Here is a 14,753-nt window from a genome sequence, read left to right as displayed (position 1 = left end):
TGAATATATATATATTTGATTGTAACTCCTGCTGCTCTCAACATAAGATCCAAATCCCCTACATGGCTCCTGTATGTTTATCTCATGACAGAAACCTGCCTGTCCAAGACCCTCTATCTCTACACCCTTCCCCTAGCTCAGTCTCCAGAGTTTTGCTGAAACCTTCCCCGTGAGCCCTTCACCCCACCCAGGTCAGGTCCACATTGTATGCATTTACAGCACTGAACACTTGGTGGTGCTTCAGTAGCTCACACTTTAAATGTAAGTGACTGGTTCATGTCTTGCGAGTCATCTAGGGGTGGGGGGCAGTTATTTATCTTTTTGGTGTTCCTGGCATCCCTGCAAGCTCTCATCATATTTTTTGAGTGAATGAAGGAATGACCCCCTGTTTATCTGATCTCAGGGAAGGACAAGGCCATTGCATGTGCTGTGCCCAAGAGTGGTCCCTGTCAAGATCCACGCTCCTGGTACAGAAAGGAAAGGCAGTTCTTACAATACTCACATTTGTCCATGGAGCAGGCCCATAGTGCTCCCAAGTCATCATCCCATAGCTGTAAGATACAAACAGAACCAAATCCAGGGCACCAGCCAGGTGTTTAACATTCACTAAGCTCTGGTGGCCTGATCTCCAAATTCCCAGCATCAACTATGCGTATCTCCCAGCTAAGGTTCCTGCAGCTGCTCTGCCTTTGTTTATGCTGTGCCCACTGCCTATGGTATGACTTCTTCCATGCCAAATCTGGCATATAGGAAGAAATTATTCCCGGAAGCTCTTCCTGGAACCCAAAACTTAGCACCTCTAGGTGTGGTTATCTGTTTACGGGTGTCTAGCCAACAGTGTGCTCCTTGGGGATAGGAACTATGCTTCGTGTACTCTTAACTTTCCCAGGGCTGAACATAAAATAAGCCTAAATAGACAGGAGGTGAGTGCTAGTTTTAGGCCTGTTGCCCCTGGGCATTGAGGTGGGGCCCTTCTGCCACCAGCTCACCTGCAGACATTGGCCTGACTGCAGGTCTTGTAGTAAGTACTCTCCAAGGCGAGCTGCCCTCTGCCAAGCCAAAGGATGGGGTCACTGTTACCTGGAGGTAGCACCCTTAGGGCAGCACCTACCAGGCTACAGCTGGGTAGAATGGGGTAGAGGGTATTGGGAGACTTTGGTGATTCCGCCGAATATGGCCCTGGTCTGAGTCACTCCCGTGTTCCCAGAGACCGGCACAGGGTGGATGGAGTGAAAATTTGAGACCAGGTGTGAGATGCATTTGGAGAGATCTGTGGAGGAGGGTCACCCAGTCCTAACCGTGGAGGCTTTGCTGGGTAGTGAAGTACAGCCACTGGGTTCCAAGGCACAGAGGGATCTGTTGTCCTGGGGGCCTCGTGTCTCCAACAGTAGCACATCGTCTTTGAGAGGCCCCAGGGAGTCTGGAAGGGGTGAGAGGCCACTCTGACCAAGACCCAACCTTGCTGGGATTGGTCACTTGCCCACCTCCCATGCCCTGACCTTCACCCCTAGGAGGTGGCCGTGTCCCAGCCGCCCCCAGGCCCAACTCACCAGCCCACAAGCACTCCTGCAGCTGCAGCTGCTCCCAGCTATTCACCTGCTGGGAAGAGACCATGGTTAGGGCCGCTAAGAAAAGCAAAAGCCAAAGGCAGAAGGCCCAGAACAGGGCAGGCGACAGCAGGCCTGCTGGGCCGGGAATCTGCACTCAGTCCGGCCTTAGGCAGATGCGGATTCCAGGCTGGGTGATCAGGAGTCACTACATCTTTCTCTGCCCCAGCCTTGTGAGGTCATCTGTGTAAAGTGTCTTCTGACCCTAAAGCTGTTTTTATGTCTTACAAAGCATACTTTCCCCTCTCATCTAACCTTCTCAAAGAGGTTCCCTTCTCAAATGACCATCCTGCTAAAAATTGCAACCCCAGTCCCACCTTATCCCTTTCCCATAGTGTTTGTATGCAATTTTAAGATATTATATAATTTATTTACAATGTCCGTTGGCTGCCTTTGTCCATTACAATATAAGTTCTATGAGGGCAGAGATGTTAGGATCTATCACAAGTGCCTAAAACAGTGACTCGCACTGCTAAAAACATCTCGAATGAGTGAATATTCTTATAATCACCCTTTGAAACCGTAGAGCAACCCATTCTACATGTATGGAAATAGAATAAGGATAGCAATAACAAAAGTGGCTACATTTATTGAGCATTTAGTCTGTACGGATTCCTAAGGGGGAAGCACTTCTCTTATTTCATCGTCACAACCACTCCATGAGGCAGTTACTGTATTATCATCTGTATTAAACAGATGAGGAGACTGACGTTCAGAGAGGTGAAGTGACTTGCCCAGGGTCCCACGCACTGCTAAAGTAAATAGTGGAACTCCCAAAGAGGAAGCTGGCAACCACTATGCTTTAGCGGCCCAAGAACTAAGACCCCCTTGGCTAGGGGGTCTGCCCAGGTCCAGCCCCCAGCCCCCAGCCCAGCACTCGGCACCCCTTTCTGACCTGAACACAGAGGTTAGGGTGGCCTTTCAGCAATGGGAACTCGAGAACCTTCTGTGGAAAGAGGAATGGGTGGGATCACAAAAGGGGGACCCTGGTTCCCACTCTCCCCTCACCACGGGAGATGTCCTCTGCTTCACTTACGTCCACAGTGACATTCTCCCAGGAAAGCGGCGGGACCAGCGGCTGGCAGGGGTCCCCACCTGGAGCCTGCCAGCACAGTGCAGCTTCTGCGGGCAGTGAGCACGGTGCATCCAGCAGCCAGCTCTGCAGGGTCAGCAGTCGCAGCCGGGCTGCTCGCCAGAGGTTCTGGTGTGCGCGGGGGTCTGCAAGGAAAGGGCGCAGTCACCGCACGCTAGGCACCCATCGCTTGCAATGCCCCAGCCCCAACCCCAGCCCCAGGCCGGTCAGCTCACCCTCCCTGAAGGGGCAGATGTTTGTCCTAACGGAGTCAGGTTCCAGAGGCCACACCTGGAAAGGAAACGGGGGTCTGCTCAGGTCCCCTCCATGGGCATGTGCCTGGCCCTCTGCTAGACACTGGGGACACACTCATTCAGCAGATATTTCACAAGTATGTGCTGGGTCTTCTTGCGTTTTACAAAACCTGGAGATGCTCACATCTATTCTTCCAGCAAACATAATGCTGGGCACTGGCAACATTTTCATTCAACAAACTTTTTATTTTATTTTATTTTTTTGAGATAGAGTCTCGCTCTTGTCGCCTAGGCTGGAGTGTAGTGGTGCAATCTTGGCTCACTACAACCTCCGCCTCCCAGGTTCAAGCGATTCTCCCATCTCAGCCTCCTGAGGAGCTGGGATTATAGGCGTATGCCACAACGCCAGGCTAACTGGTTAATTTTTGTATTTTTAGTGGAGATGGGGTTTCACCACGTTGATCAGGCTGGTTTCGAACTCCTGACCTCAAGTGATCTACCCGTCTCGGCCTCCCAAAGTGTTGAGATTACAAGTGTGAGCCACCACACCTGGCCCATTCAACAGACTTTTAATGGGTGCCTACCATTGTGTCTTAGCGGTATGGCAGGCACAAAGGACCTTGGATACTTAAATATTTATTGATTTATTTATTGAGACCAAGTCTCACTCTGTTGCCTAGGCTGGAGTGCAGTGGTGTGATCTCAGTTCACCACAACCTCCGCCTTCTGGGTTCAAGTGATTCTCCTGCCTCAGCCTCCCAAGTAGCTGGGACTGCAGGCGTGCATCACCACGCCTGGCTTATTTTTGTACTTTTAGTAGAGACTGGGTTTCACTATGGTGGCCAGGCTGGTCTCAAACTCCTGACCTCGTGATCCACCCACCTTGGCCTCCCAAAGTGCTGGGATTACAGGTGTGAGCCACCACGCCTGGCGGATAATTAATTTTAATTCATTCCACAGTCACTTTGTGAGCACCTGCTATGTGTCGGGGAGCGTGCTAAGTTCTAAGGACACGTTCATTTATTCTTTCCACAGATGTTTTAACAGTGCCTATTATGTGCATAGCTCTGTGCTAAGCACCAGAGGTAATATATAAATGTATTCATCAAGCCTTTAGTTAGGAACACCGACTATGTGGCAGGCATTGTGTTTGGCAATGAAGACATTTAAATCACAGCATACATCTCATGAACATCTGCTGTGCCCTATGGCTGTGCTAGGCAGTAAGATTTATTCACTCATTCAACAGTGAGGACCCTCATACTGTTACCTTGTTTAAAAACAAAACAAAACAATGAGTAGATGCTATATGCCAGGCACCATGCAAGGCTCTTGCAAAGCTATTACATTTGAATTAGATATGATTTGCTTGCCTTCAAGGAAATCACAAACTCACACTTGTAGTAAGGATAAAATATTTATATAAATTAGTAAAGCACTCACTCATTTCATAATACTTATTGAGCATCTGTTGTGTACAAGAAGAAATTAGATGCCCAAATAAGAAAGGAAGTGATCGAGCTGGGTGTGGTGGCCCATCACCACAAAAAAATGAAAACAAGCTGGGCACGGTGGCTCATGCCTGTAATCCCAGCACTTTGGGAGGCCGAGGCGGGCGGATAATGAGGTCAGGAATTTGAGACCAGCCTGACCAACATGGTGAAACCCCGTCTCTACTAAAAATACGAAAATTAGCCAGGTGTGGTGGCGTGTGCCTGTAATTCCAGCTACTTGGGAGGCTGAGGCAGGAGAATGGCTTGAACCTGGGAGGCAGAGGTTGCAGTGAGCCGAGATCACGCCATTGTACTCGCCACTGCACTCCAGCCTGGGCAAAAGAGTGAAACTCCATATCAAAAAACAACAACACAAAAAAGGAAACAATTAGCCAGGCATGGTGGCTCATGCCTGCAGTCCCAGCTGCTCAGAGGCTGAGGCAGGAGGATCCCTTGAGCCTGGGAGGTTGAGGCTGCAATGAACCGTGTTCATGCCACTGCACTCTAGCATGGGTGACAGGGCAAGATGCTGTCTCTGAAAAAAAAAAAGAAAAAATTTTAAGAAAATAAAAGAAATGAAGTGATAAATGGACAAGGAAAGATAGAAGTGCAAGGGGATTTGGAACTAGGAGAGACTGGGTGGTTGAGGAAAAGCTTTCGGAAAGAGGTGAGGGTATTTGAAGTAATGGGAACCACCTGAGAAAAGGCAGGGAGATGGGTGTATCTTGGTAAGTAGCTCCACTGGATGTAACAGTGTTCTCATGAAGGGGAATCATGGGGAAAATACAGTGAAAAGGCACCACTGGGGGCAGAATATGGGACCAGAATGCCAGGAAAGTGATGGGAAGGGAGGGGAGCTTGGAAGTATTGAAACAGTCTAGAAAAGAGATGATAGAGCCCCAAGCGGGACTGAGATGGAGAGGAGGGGGAAAGAGAATGAGAGACATTAATGTCAGAGGTAAGATGGATGAGACCTGATGACCAATTAAATGTGCAATCAGGGGCCAGTCATGGTGGCTCATGCCTGTAATCCTAGCACTTTGGGAGGCTGAGGCGGACGGATCATGAGGTCGAGAGATCGAGACCATCCTGGCTAACAAGGTGAAACCCTGTCTCTACTGAAAATACAAAAAAATTAGCTGGGCATGGTCACAGGCACCTGTAGTCCCAGCTACTCAGGAGGCAGAGGCAGGAGAATGGCGTGAACCCGGGAGGCGGAGCTTGCAGTGAGCCAAGATCGCGCCACTGCACTCCAGCCTGGATGACAGAGCAAGGCTCCGTCTCAGAAAAAAAAAAAAAAAAAGTGCAATCAGGGCCAGCCACAGTGGCTCATGCTTATAATCCCAGCACTTGATGGGAGGCTGAGGTGGGAGGATAACGTAAGCCCAGGAATTCAGAACAGCCTGGGTAACATAGCAAGATCGCATTTCTACACAAAACAAAAAAACTAGCTGAGTATGGTAGTGCTCACCAGGAGTTCCAGCTACTTGGGAGGCTGAGGCAGGAGGATCACTTAAACCCAGGGGGCTGAGGCTGCACTGTGCCATGATTGTGCCACTGCACTCCAGCCTGGGCAACAGAGTGAGACCTTGTCTAAAAAAATAAATAAATGTGCAGAGGAAGAGGAAAGAGCCAGCATATTTAAGCCTGGATGTGGCACACGTTCTTATAACAGCCCCAAGAGGCTGTTACTATTATTATTCCCATTTTATAGACGAGAAACAGGCTCACAGAGGTGAAGTGACTTGCCAAGGTTACACAACTAGCAAATGGCAAGAGCCAAGATTCAAACCAGTCCAAGTTCATAGCACATGTTCTGCCCTCCAGGGGAACATAAAGACAGAACTGGAGGAGTAGGGAAAGGCTTCAAGGAGAAGGTGACATTTGAATGGGGCCATGAAGTGTCAGTAGGAGTTCTGTGGAGGATCAGGGAGAGCATTCAGGGAATGTAATAGAAGGCATAGGACAGCAAGGGTCAAGGGAGGGCCAGCCACCCCAGGGAGCCATAGTCTCCACCTCAATGAAGGGTTTGAAGAAGGGTGAGACCAGGAAGGCAGGGATCACCCCCATCATCATCTTCCCACTCCTGTTCTGGCACCCAGCTGGACTCTGCTCCTACCTGAATACAGAGGCAGGGAACCAGGTCTGTGTGGTTCAAGGTAATGATCTGCGGTCCAGTCTATGGAACAAATAAAGGAAGGAGGTTGGAGAAGATAAGGAGGAAGAGGAGGAGGCCAAAGTCAAGGAAACCAGGAAGGCAGAAGTTCCCCCACCAGTGTTCCCTTGCTTGGGGTGAGTCCTCTTCAAGGGTCCTCTTTGATAAGGCACTGCGTCCTTTGCACAGGCATTGGCCTACAGTGGGAATGGACTTGGGAAGGGGGAGGCCTCACCAGGTTTTTGTGCCACCGGGGTTTTGGGGGGCCCTGGACCTGATTCCAGTACAGGGAGAGGCCAAAGTGCTGCTCCTCAGAGACATTCAGAATTAGATGCACATTGTCACCATCTGCTGACACGTTGAGCCAGGGCAGGGCTGGTGGGAGAGGCAAAGAGAGAGAGCACAGCTTAGACTTCCTCACCTCTTCTGCATACCTGACTGACCCTTTGGAGTTTCTTTCAAACCCCTTAGACTGGGAGGCTCTTGGAGGACAGAGCGTGTGTCCTCACCTCAGACCAGACTTTGCCCCTAGCAGCTGCCCAGAGTTAAGCCTGTGGAGGCCCTAATATGTGGTCTGAGGACAGCTATTTTCCCTCTGCAGCCAGAAAGATCTGTAACCTCTTTAAAACAAGTCATTTTCCTCTGCTCAGAACTGTGACCTTTCTGACTCACCTCTTGACACTTGTGTCCTTTTTTTTTTTTTTTTTTGAGAGGCAGTCTCACTCTGTTGCCCAGGCTGGAGTGTAGTGGTGCGATAGCTCACTGCAACCTCCACCTCCTGGATTCAAGCGATTCTCTTGCCTCAGCCACTTGAGTAGCTGGGATTACAGGCATGCATCACCATGCCCGGCTAATTTTTGTATTTTTAGTAGAGATGGGGTTTCGCTCATGTTGGACAGGCTGGTCTTGAACTCCTGACCTCAAGCAATCCTCTTGCCTCAGCTTCCCAAAGTGCTGGAATTGCAGACGTGAGCCACCACATGCAGCCTATGGCACTTGTGTCCTTAATAACTCTGCTGCAGTGTTATTAAGGACCTCCTTACTATTTCTCTCTTTTTTTTTTTTCTTGAGACAGTGTCTCACTCTGTCACCCAGGCTAGAGTGCAGTGGCGCAGTCTTGGCTCACTGCAAGCTCTGCCTCCTGGGGTTCACGCCATTCTCCTGCCTCAGGCTCCCGAGTAGCTGGGACGGCAGGCACCCACCACCACACCCAGCTAACTTTTTTGTATTTTTTGTAGAGACAGGGTTTCACCGTGTTAGCCAGGATGGTCTCGATCTCCTGACCTCATGATCTGCCCGCCTTGGCCTCCCAAAGTGCTGGGATTACAGGCGTGAGCTGCCACGCCTGGCCCCCTCCTTGCTATTTCTTAAACACCCCTGACATACTCCCACCCCAGGCCCTTTGTGCTGGCTATTCTCTCTTACCTCAGATATATGGCTCCTCTCTCACCTCTTTCAGGTCTCTGCTCACCAGACTGAGACCATCCCTGACCTCTGCCACTCCCAACCTTCCCCACCCCTTCCACAAATGTTCTCCTTAGCGCTAATCACCGTCTAACTTACTGCATTCTTCACATCTCCATGTGTTTGCTGTGTCCTTCCTCACCGCCCCCCCGACCCTGACACCAGTTCCATGGGGTCGGGGTTTTTTGTCATCTTGATTTATTGATTTATTAATATTTCCAGTGTCCAGGGATTTGTCTGGTACACAGAAATTACTCAATAAATATCTGTTGAATAAATGAATCAATGTCTACTTAATGAAGGAAGAAATGAAATGCATGATATATGTCTGTGTTTTCAAAACTCTGGTGTTGAATAGTCTTTAATGAGTTGCCAAAGAGGCAGGCCAACTTTAATTTTAAGAAGCCAAAAAGAAAATGAAGTTGAAAAAATTTAGTAATTCAGAAAACATCACAGTATTTATGTATTGATCTGGGTGCTAGTTATGCAAGTGTATAAATACATAAAAATGAATTGGCTGGAGGCCGCGACTCATGACTGTACTCCCAGCACTTTGGGAGGTCGAGGCGGGAGGATTACGAGGTCAGGAGTTCAAGACCAGCCTGGCCAACATGGTGAAACCCCATCTCTACTAAAAATACAAAAATTAGCTGTGTATGGTGGTGCATGTCTGTAATTCAGCTACTTGGGAGGCTGAGGCAGAAGAATCACTTGAACCCAGGAGGCGGAGGTTGCAGTGAGCTGAGGTCGTACCACTACACTACAGCCTGGGTGACAGAGAAAGACTCTGCCAAAAAAAAAAAAAAGAACTGGACATGAAAATCAGTACCCTTTACATACTTTCATGTATGTATGTTATACGCAATAAAAAAGAAAATATAAAACCAAAGCAAAATCCAAATAGTACATGGGAAAAAAGTCAGACCTTTGACTTTCTTAGCTTTTATTTCAAGTTTTTTGTTTTTTGTTTTTTGTCTTTTGAGACAAGAGTCTTGTTCTGTCACCCAGGCTGTAGTGCAATGGTGCAGTCTCGGCTTACTGCAGCCTCTGCCTCCCAGGCTCAAGTGATTCTCCTGCCTCAGCCTCACAAGTAGCTGGGACCACAAATGCACACCACGATGCCCTGTTAATTTTTGTGTTTTTGGTAGAGACGGGGTTTTGCCATGTTGCCCAGGCTGGTCTTGAACTTTTGAGCTCAAGCGATCCTCCCACCTCCCAAAGTGCTGGAATTACAGGCATGAGCCACTGAGCCTGACCCAATATTCATCTTTCTATTCCCAGTGCTTAGCACAGAGGAGCAGATACTGCAATTAATGTGTTATGAATGAATGTGTTCTGTGAGCTTCTGAGATGTGGCACCCCATATCAGAAGTGGACTCCAAGGGTCTCTCATACTCTAGACCCTGCCCCTCCCTCCTCCCAGCCCACTGGCCCTAGCCCCTACCCCAGCAGCTCGGGATGCTGTTCCGGACTTCGAGCCCCCTGCAGTCTGGGGAGAGATCACAGAAGAGCCTCCAGTGGGGCTGGGGGCCGAGGAAAGAAGTGGGAGCAATCTGACTCCCAGGAGGGCATTAAGAATGGCTCCCCATCCCCTGCATACAACCCACATCTATCCAATGCTCAAAGCACCTTCCCCAGGGGCTGGAAAGCCACGTCACCCAGGGACTGATTCTGGGAAGGCCCGAGGGACTGACTCTGGGAAGGATTAGAGCTCAGACCCCTGCCAGAGAGTGGATGGAGGTAGAAGAGGGTGAAAGCAGGAGGGGGAGTGACCAGAGGGGACAGAGGCTATGGGGCCAGGACTTGGGGGTCCACTTACCAGGCAGCTGCTGTGTGAGGTTGAGCTCCTTCTCGTACCTGGGCTGAGTATAGGACCAGATTCGTACCTCACTCCCTAAGGCAGCCTCGAAGCAGTCATATACTACAGAGCCCTGTGAGGAGAGGGGTGGGGAAGGCTGGTGGTGCAGGGCTCAGATCCAGGCCAAGGGCTGTGGGATCATCTGCAGGGACCACTCTGCTCACTGCCCTTCTCCCATAACCAATGACTGTATTTATACTGTATAGCCTGAAATCTACCATTCACCTTTCCTTCAAGGGGCCTCAATTCTAAAGCAAATGTCCTCAGTAAGAGTGTCACCAGGACGGGAAAAGGCCCTAGACATTTAAATCCCTGCCCCCACCCTGCTGTGCTAGATCACCTGGCCAAAGCTAAGGAGATGAGACACCCCAGCGCAATGTGGGACGCCCCTCCCCACAGAAGTGGTTCTCCCATTCAACCCAGTGCCTCAGTGTTCCTTACAACTACTTGTGACATGGACCAAGCAGATGTTCTCCCAATCTACAGTTCTCCAGATAAAAGGATATTGGCTGGCGGCTGGAGGTTGGAGGGTTTGAGTGATTTGACCCCAGTGGAAATAGATCTTCCAAGCACATGTGGCCTCCTGAGGCAGGGAGAAGCCCCAGCACCCTGCCCCATGGTACTTACACCATGGTAAATATATCATGGTATGTATGGTAGGACTCTTCTTTTGGTCCAAGAGTACAGAGAAGTGCATCCAGCCCACAGACCTCCCCTTTTCAAGCCTCACTTTCTCTATCTGGAAAATGAGGATAATAATAATGCCTAGTTCATCAGGTAGCTTTGAGGATTACAAAAGAATTAAATTTATCGAAATTCTTCAGTGCCAGGCATTACATCCAGTGTTTTACAGGTATCAACTTAGTTTAATTTTCATAACAGTCATATGAGGTGGGACTATTTTTTTTTTTTTTTTTTTTTTTTTTGAGATGGAGTCTCTCTCTGTCGCCCAGGCGGGAGTGCAGTGGCGGGATCTCGGCTCACTGCAAACTCTGCCTCCTGGGTTCACGCCACTTTCCGGCCTCAGCCTCCTGAGTAGCTGGGACTACAGACGCCCGCCACCATGCGCGGCTAATTTTTTGTATTTTTTTAGTAGAGATGGGGTTTCACTGTGTTAGCCAGGATGGTCTCGATCTCCTGACCTCGTGATCTGCCCGCCTCGGCCTCCCAAAGTGCTGGGATTACAGGTGTGAACCACCATGCCCAGCCAGGACTATTCTTTTTTTATGTGGCAAAAAAAAAAAAAAAAAAAACTTTAAGAGATGTTTCACAAGGAAGTTACACAAATAGCCAATAAGCATGTGAAAAAAGTGTTCAACTTCATCAGTCATTGGGAGATACAAATTAAAACCACAATGATAAACCGCTACATATGCAGTAAAATTATTACAATTACAACACCTATGCTTGTTTCGGCACCACATATACTACAGCTGGAACAATACAGAAAAGATTAGCATGGCCCCTGCCTGAGGATGACATGCAAATTCATGGAGGGTTCCGTATATTTAAAATTCAAATATATTTAATTTAAAAATAAAATAAAATTACACCATCAAGTGCTGGCAAAGATGGGAAGCAACTAGAACTCCCATACACTGCTGGTGGGAGGGTAAAATAGTAGAAGCACCCAGGAAAACTGCTTGGTGGTTTCTCATAGTCAAGCATATGAAGTAGAACTATTCTTATCCCCATTTTACAGACATAAAAGCTGAGGCATAACAGGCTGAAGGGACTTGGCCACAGTGCTTATCAGAATCAAAAGAATAGTCCCACCTCACATGGCTGTTGTGAGAAATAAGTTGATACCTGTAAAATACTGACTGTAATGCCTGGTACTGAAGGGTTTCAATAAATTTAATTCTTTTGTAATCCTCAAAGAGATAATGCATGTGAAAGTGTTTTATTAGATTTTAGGTTTAGAAGGTGATTATTATTATTTTGCATACCACAGACTGACCAAACTGCACAAGGGCAGCAGGCACTTGCACCTCCAGCAGGACGCAGCGGGTAGTAGGGTAGGCCTGGAAGGAGAGCACGACTTGGGCCTGGAGAGAGGCTGTGGGCAACAGGGCAGGGGTCGGTCAGGCCCAGGAGCAGCAGGCCAGGCCTTGGCATGGGGCACTTGGGCCAGCCAGGTTCTCCTCACCATTCCTAGGTTCCTCCACCCCTGGATCAGCTGCTCCTCCAAACTTTTCCTCATCTTCAGGTTCTTCCCAGTGCCCTAGAAGGACCCAAGAGCAGGGCCCTGGGTGAGACCCCCTGCTCTGGGCTGACTGGCTTTGGGGTTGGCTTCCTTCTGGAAAGCCCAGTGCTGGGAAGCAGAGGCTGGGGAGACCACACTGGCCTGGAGTCCTTCTGCTGGTGTCCTCCAGGAGAACACTGAGGATGCCCAGCGCTGCCTGAGAGATTCCCTGGCTCTCATGCCCACCCCAGACACACTCACATGCACTGTCACAGGATGACTTGCTCACCATGCACGGCCAAGTGGACAGCCACACGCACACAGAGGTCACAGTAGGTCTCCTTGCGGCACCTCAGCACCAGCTCTGTCTGCAGGTGCGTAGGCGCCAGCACGGGGCCCGAAGCAGGCACGATGTCACCAGGCAGGCAGAGTATGTCACTGTCTGTGTGTGGAGGGGTGAGTGGGAGCTGAAGCTGTTCCAAGCCCAGAATTTGGTGGCACCTGACATACCCAGAGAGCCAAAGAACTTGGCTCACCGGGGCTGAGGTGGGCATGGAGGGCATGGACCTGAGGGACAGCTCTGCTCCCTTCAGCCAACCTGGGAAATTCTTTTTAAAAGTAGGGATACTTACCCCAGAGGTGGCAGGAGAGGCCCTGGGAAGGAAGGAAAGGAGAGTCAGAATTTGTGCCCCCCACCTTCTAGGCACTGTTCTCTGCCTAAGACCTCCACCTACCTTTTTCTGGGGCTCCGTATTCCCAGACCCTCCCAGAGGAAGACAGACCCAGCTCTTGCCCCTTCCCCATTCTTCTCTTCTCCCATCAGCACCAGACAGACCAGACAGGGCAGTTCTGGCGGTGGCAGCAGTGACAGGAGCCAGGCTAGGGCTTTGCTGAGCCAAAAACTGAACTCTGAGCCTTCCCCCATCTCCCCAGGGTTCCAGACTCACCGGAGAGCAGTGGGTAGCGTCCTGAGGCCCCACAAGCCTCTCCAGAGAAAGGACAATGGGGCTTCGACCCAGTGCCAAGGACAGCAAGAACCAGGGCACAGGCATCTTCTAGATGCCAGGCAGCACCCAGGCCTGAGGCCCTGTGCTGCCCCCCCTAAGGGGGGCAGACACCCTACCCCTGACCCTAGTCAGCCCGTGTCTGTGGGTGGCAGGGGCTGGAATCCCTCCCCAGCCTCCAGAGGGGGCAGAGGGGGCTGTGCTGGATAGTTTGTGCACTCCCTGTCCTGCGAGTTCCAACTCTCGTCCTACTTCCAGTCCGGAGTGGTTTCGTTTTGGCTCCCGGCAGGCAGGCAGCCGACTGTTCCCGCCCCTCTCTGTCCCTCCCACCAACACCAGGCTTGGGAGCCAGCAGCCTTGGACTAGGGTGGTGGCCCCACCTCCTCCTTCTTTGGCTCTCCTCTCCCTCTGCTGACACCTGGCTAGGAGGGGCCCCTGAAGAAGACAGCAAATGCATCATGGCTGAGTAAGGGAGCTCTTACTCACTCCAGCAGCCCTAAGGAGGACACAGCCCTGGAGTCCTGGGCCCACGAGGTCTCCCCTTACTAGGCACACTCTGTCGCCTCACACACTCTTTGGGCCTCAGTAACCCTTTGTGGGACAGGAGCTCTAAAAGCACCGCCAAAGGGCACCACAAAGTGGGCTTTTCCCCACTGCCTGCTCAAATGCGGTATAGAGAGTAGAAGGAACCCAGGACCCAGAGCCTGGCAGACAGGGGTCCCATCTGTGCTGTTGCTGTGGGCCGGTTCTGTGACGATGGACACACCAGCTGGCGAAACCTCTGTTTTTCTCTCTCCTCTTGTAAGAATCACTGGGGGGGATCAAGGAGATTGTCCCATCCTCCTTTGCTTTCGGAGGCATTGCTTGTAGGAATGTGATGGATGCCACGCGGTATGGACGCGGAGGATTTGGGCCAGCGCACTGACACATACCCCCCAGGCAGGCTCCTCAGCCACACTAGAGAAGCACCTTGTGTTTTTTAGTTTGTCATATTTGTCTTTATTCATCTTTCCGGATCTTGGTCCCCACCGCTAGCAACCACCCATCCCACCCCCAACTCCCATTGTCCTGAACACCCAGAGCCAAAAGCCTCTTTTCCTAGGTCCAGAGTCCTCTCTCCCCACTGGGCAGAGCCTCAGTGTGGGAAAGGGAATCCCTGGCCCCCAAGGAGGTTTTCTCTCAGCCGCCCCCCGCCCCCCCACACCCCTTCACCCTCCTTCAGAACTGGCATGGCTCCTGCCTCCCTACCCCGGCCCCTGCCTCTCCAGCCTGGACTGGAGCATAAGCACACTGCTCTTTCTGGAGTTCTGGAGAGGAAGTGGGAAGACCGCCCTCCTCCATCAGAACAGGGGTTAGAGGAGCTCTCAGACAAGGGAAAGTATGAGGAGGAAGAGGGACGCGCGGGGACTGGGCTGGGACTTCCGGTCTGTGAGGCAGGGAATAAGGCTTTTCGGCCAGTCGTCCTCGAGGCACCCCAAGGATTCCAGGGTCTAAGGTTCATTCCGGGGTTCTAGCCAGTGTCCGTTGCATTGCGGCCGCAGACACCCGGGACTGCGGTGGAGCTCTGCTCAACCTAGGTCTAGTCGGGCGGCCTCTCGTTCCAGCAGGCTGCACAGCTCTAGGCGGCTCCGCCTGCGCTGCCGCGCACCGAGGCGGCCCCA

General features: G+C 50.8%; 1 protein-coding gene across 6 annotated transcripts in view; it reads right to left on the bottom strand.

The window, feature by feature from the left end:
• Window positions 1–13,398, bottom strand: part of IL17RC (interleukin 17 receptor C) — a 15,841-nt gene extending 2,443 nt beyond the window's left edge. For 2 of the 6 annotated variants that reach the window (XM_011952265.1, XM_011952266.1), the window contains exons 1-16: window positions 13,036–13,398; window positions 12,721–12,742; window positions 12,378–12,530; window positions 12,053–12,127; window positions 11,853–11,962; window positions 9,865–9,976; window positions 9,490–9,534; window positions 6,817–6,956; window positions 6,546–6,605; window positions 2,916–2,970; window positions 2,644–2,825; window positions 2,503–2,553; window positions 1,551–1,596; window positions 1,299–1,420; window positions 990–1,049; window positions 503–551 (exon numbers count right to left, since the gene is read on the bottom strand). In XM_011952265.1, coding sequence (XP_011807655.1) covers window positions 503–551; window positions 990–1,049; window positions 1,299–1,420; window positions 1,551–1,596; window positions 2,503–2,553; window positions 2,644–2,825; window positions 2,916–2,970; window positions 6,546–6,605; window positions 6,817–6,956; window positions 9,490–9,534; window positions 9,865–9,976; window positions 11,853–11,962; window positions 12,053–12,127; window positions 12,378–12,530; window positions 12,721–12,742; window positions 13,036–13,140 — 1,387 coding nt within the window. In that variant the 5' untranslated portion in view covers window positions 13,141–13,398. Of the gene's footprint in view, window positions 1–502; window positions 552–989; window positions 1,050–1,298; window positions 1,421–1,550; window positions 1,597–2,502; window positions 2,554–2,643; window positions 2,826–2,915; window positions 2,971–6,545; window positions 6,606–6,816; window positions 6,957–9,489; window positions 9,535–9,864; window positions 9,977–11,852; window positions 11,963–12,052; window positions 12,128–12,377; window positions 12,531–12,720; window positions 12,743–12,822 lie in introns of all 6 variants that reach the window. The other 4 variants (XM_011952264.1, XM_011952268.1, XM_011952267.1 and 1 more) reach the window with 4 other exon arrangements.
• Between the last annotated feature and the right edge of the window lie 1,355 nt (window positions 13,399–14,753).

The sequence above is a fragment of the Colobus angolensis genome, unplaced genomic scaffold (genome assembly GCF_000951035.1).
Source record: "Colobus angolensis palliatus isolate OR3802 unplaced genomic scaffold, Cang.pa_1.0 Scaffold34, whole genome shotgun sequence".
NCBI classification, from domain to species: Eukaryota; Metazoa; Chordata; class Mammalia; order Primates; family Cercopithecidae; genus Colobus; species Colobus angolensis.
Note: the sequence above shows the minus strand (reverse complement) of the source record. Positions and strands in the feature narration are given on the sequence as shown.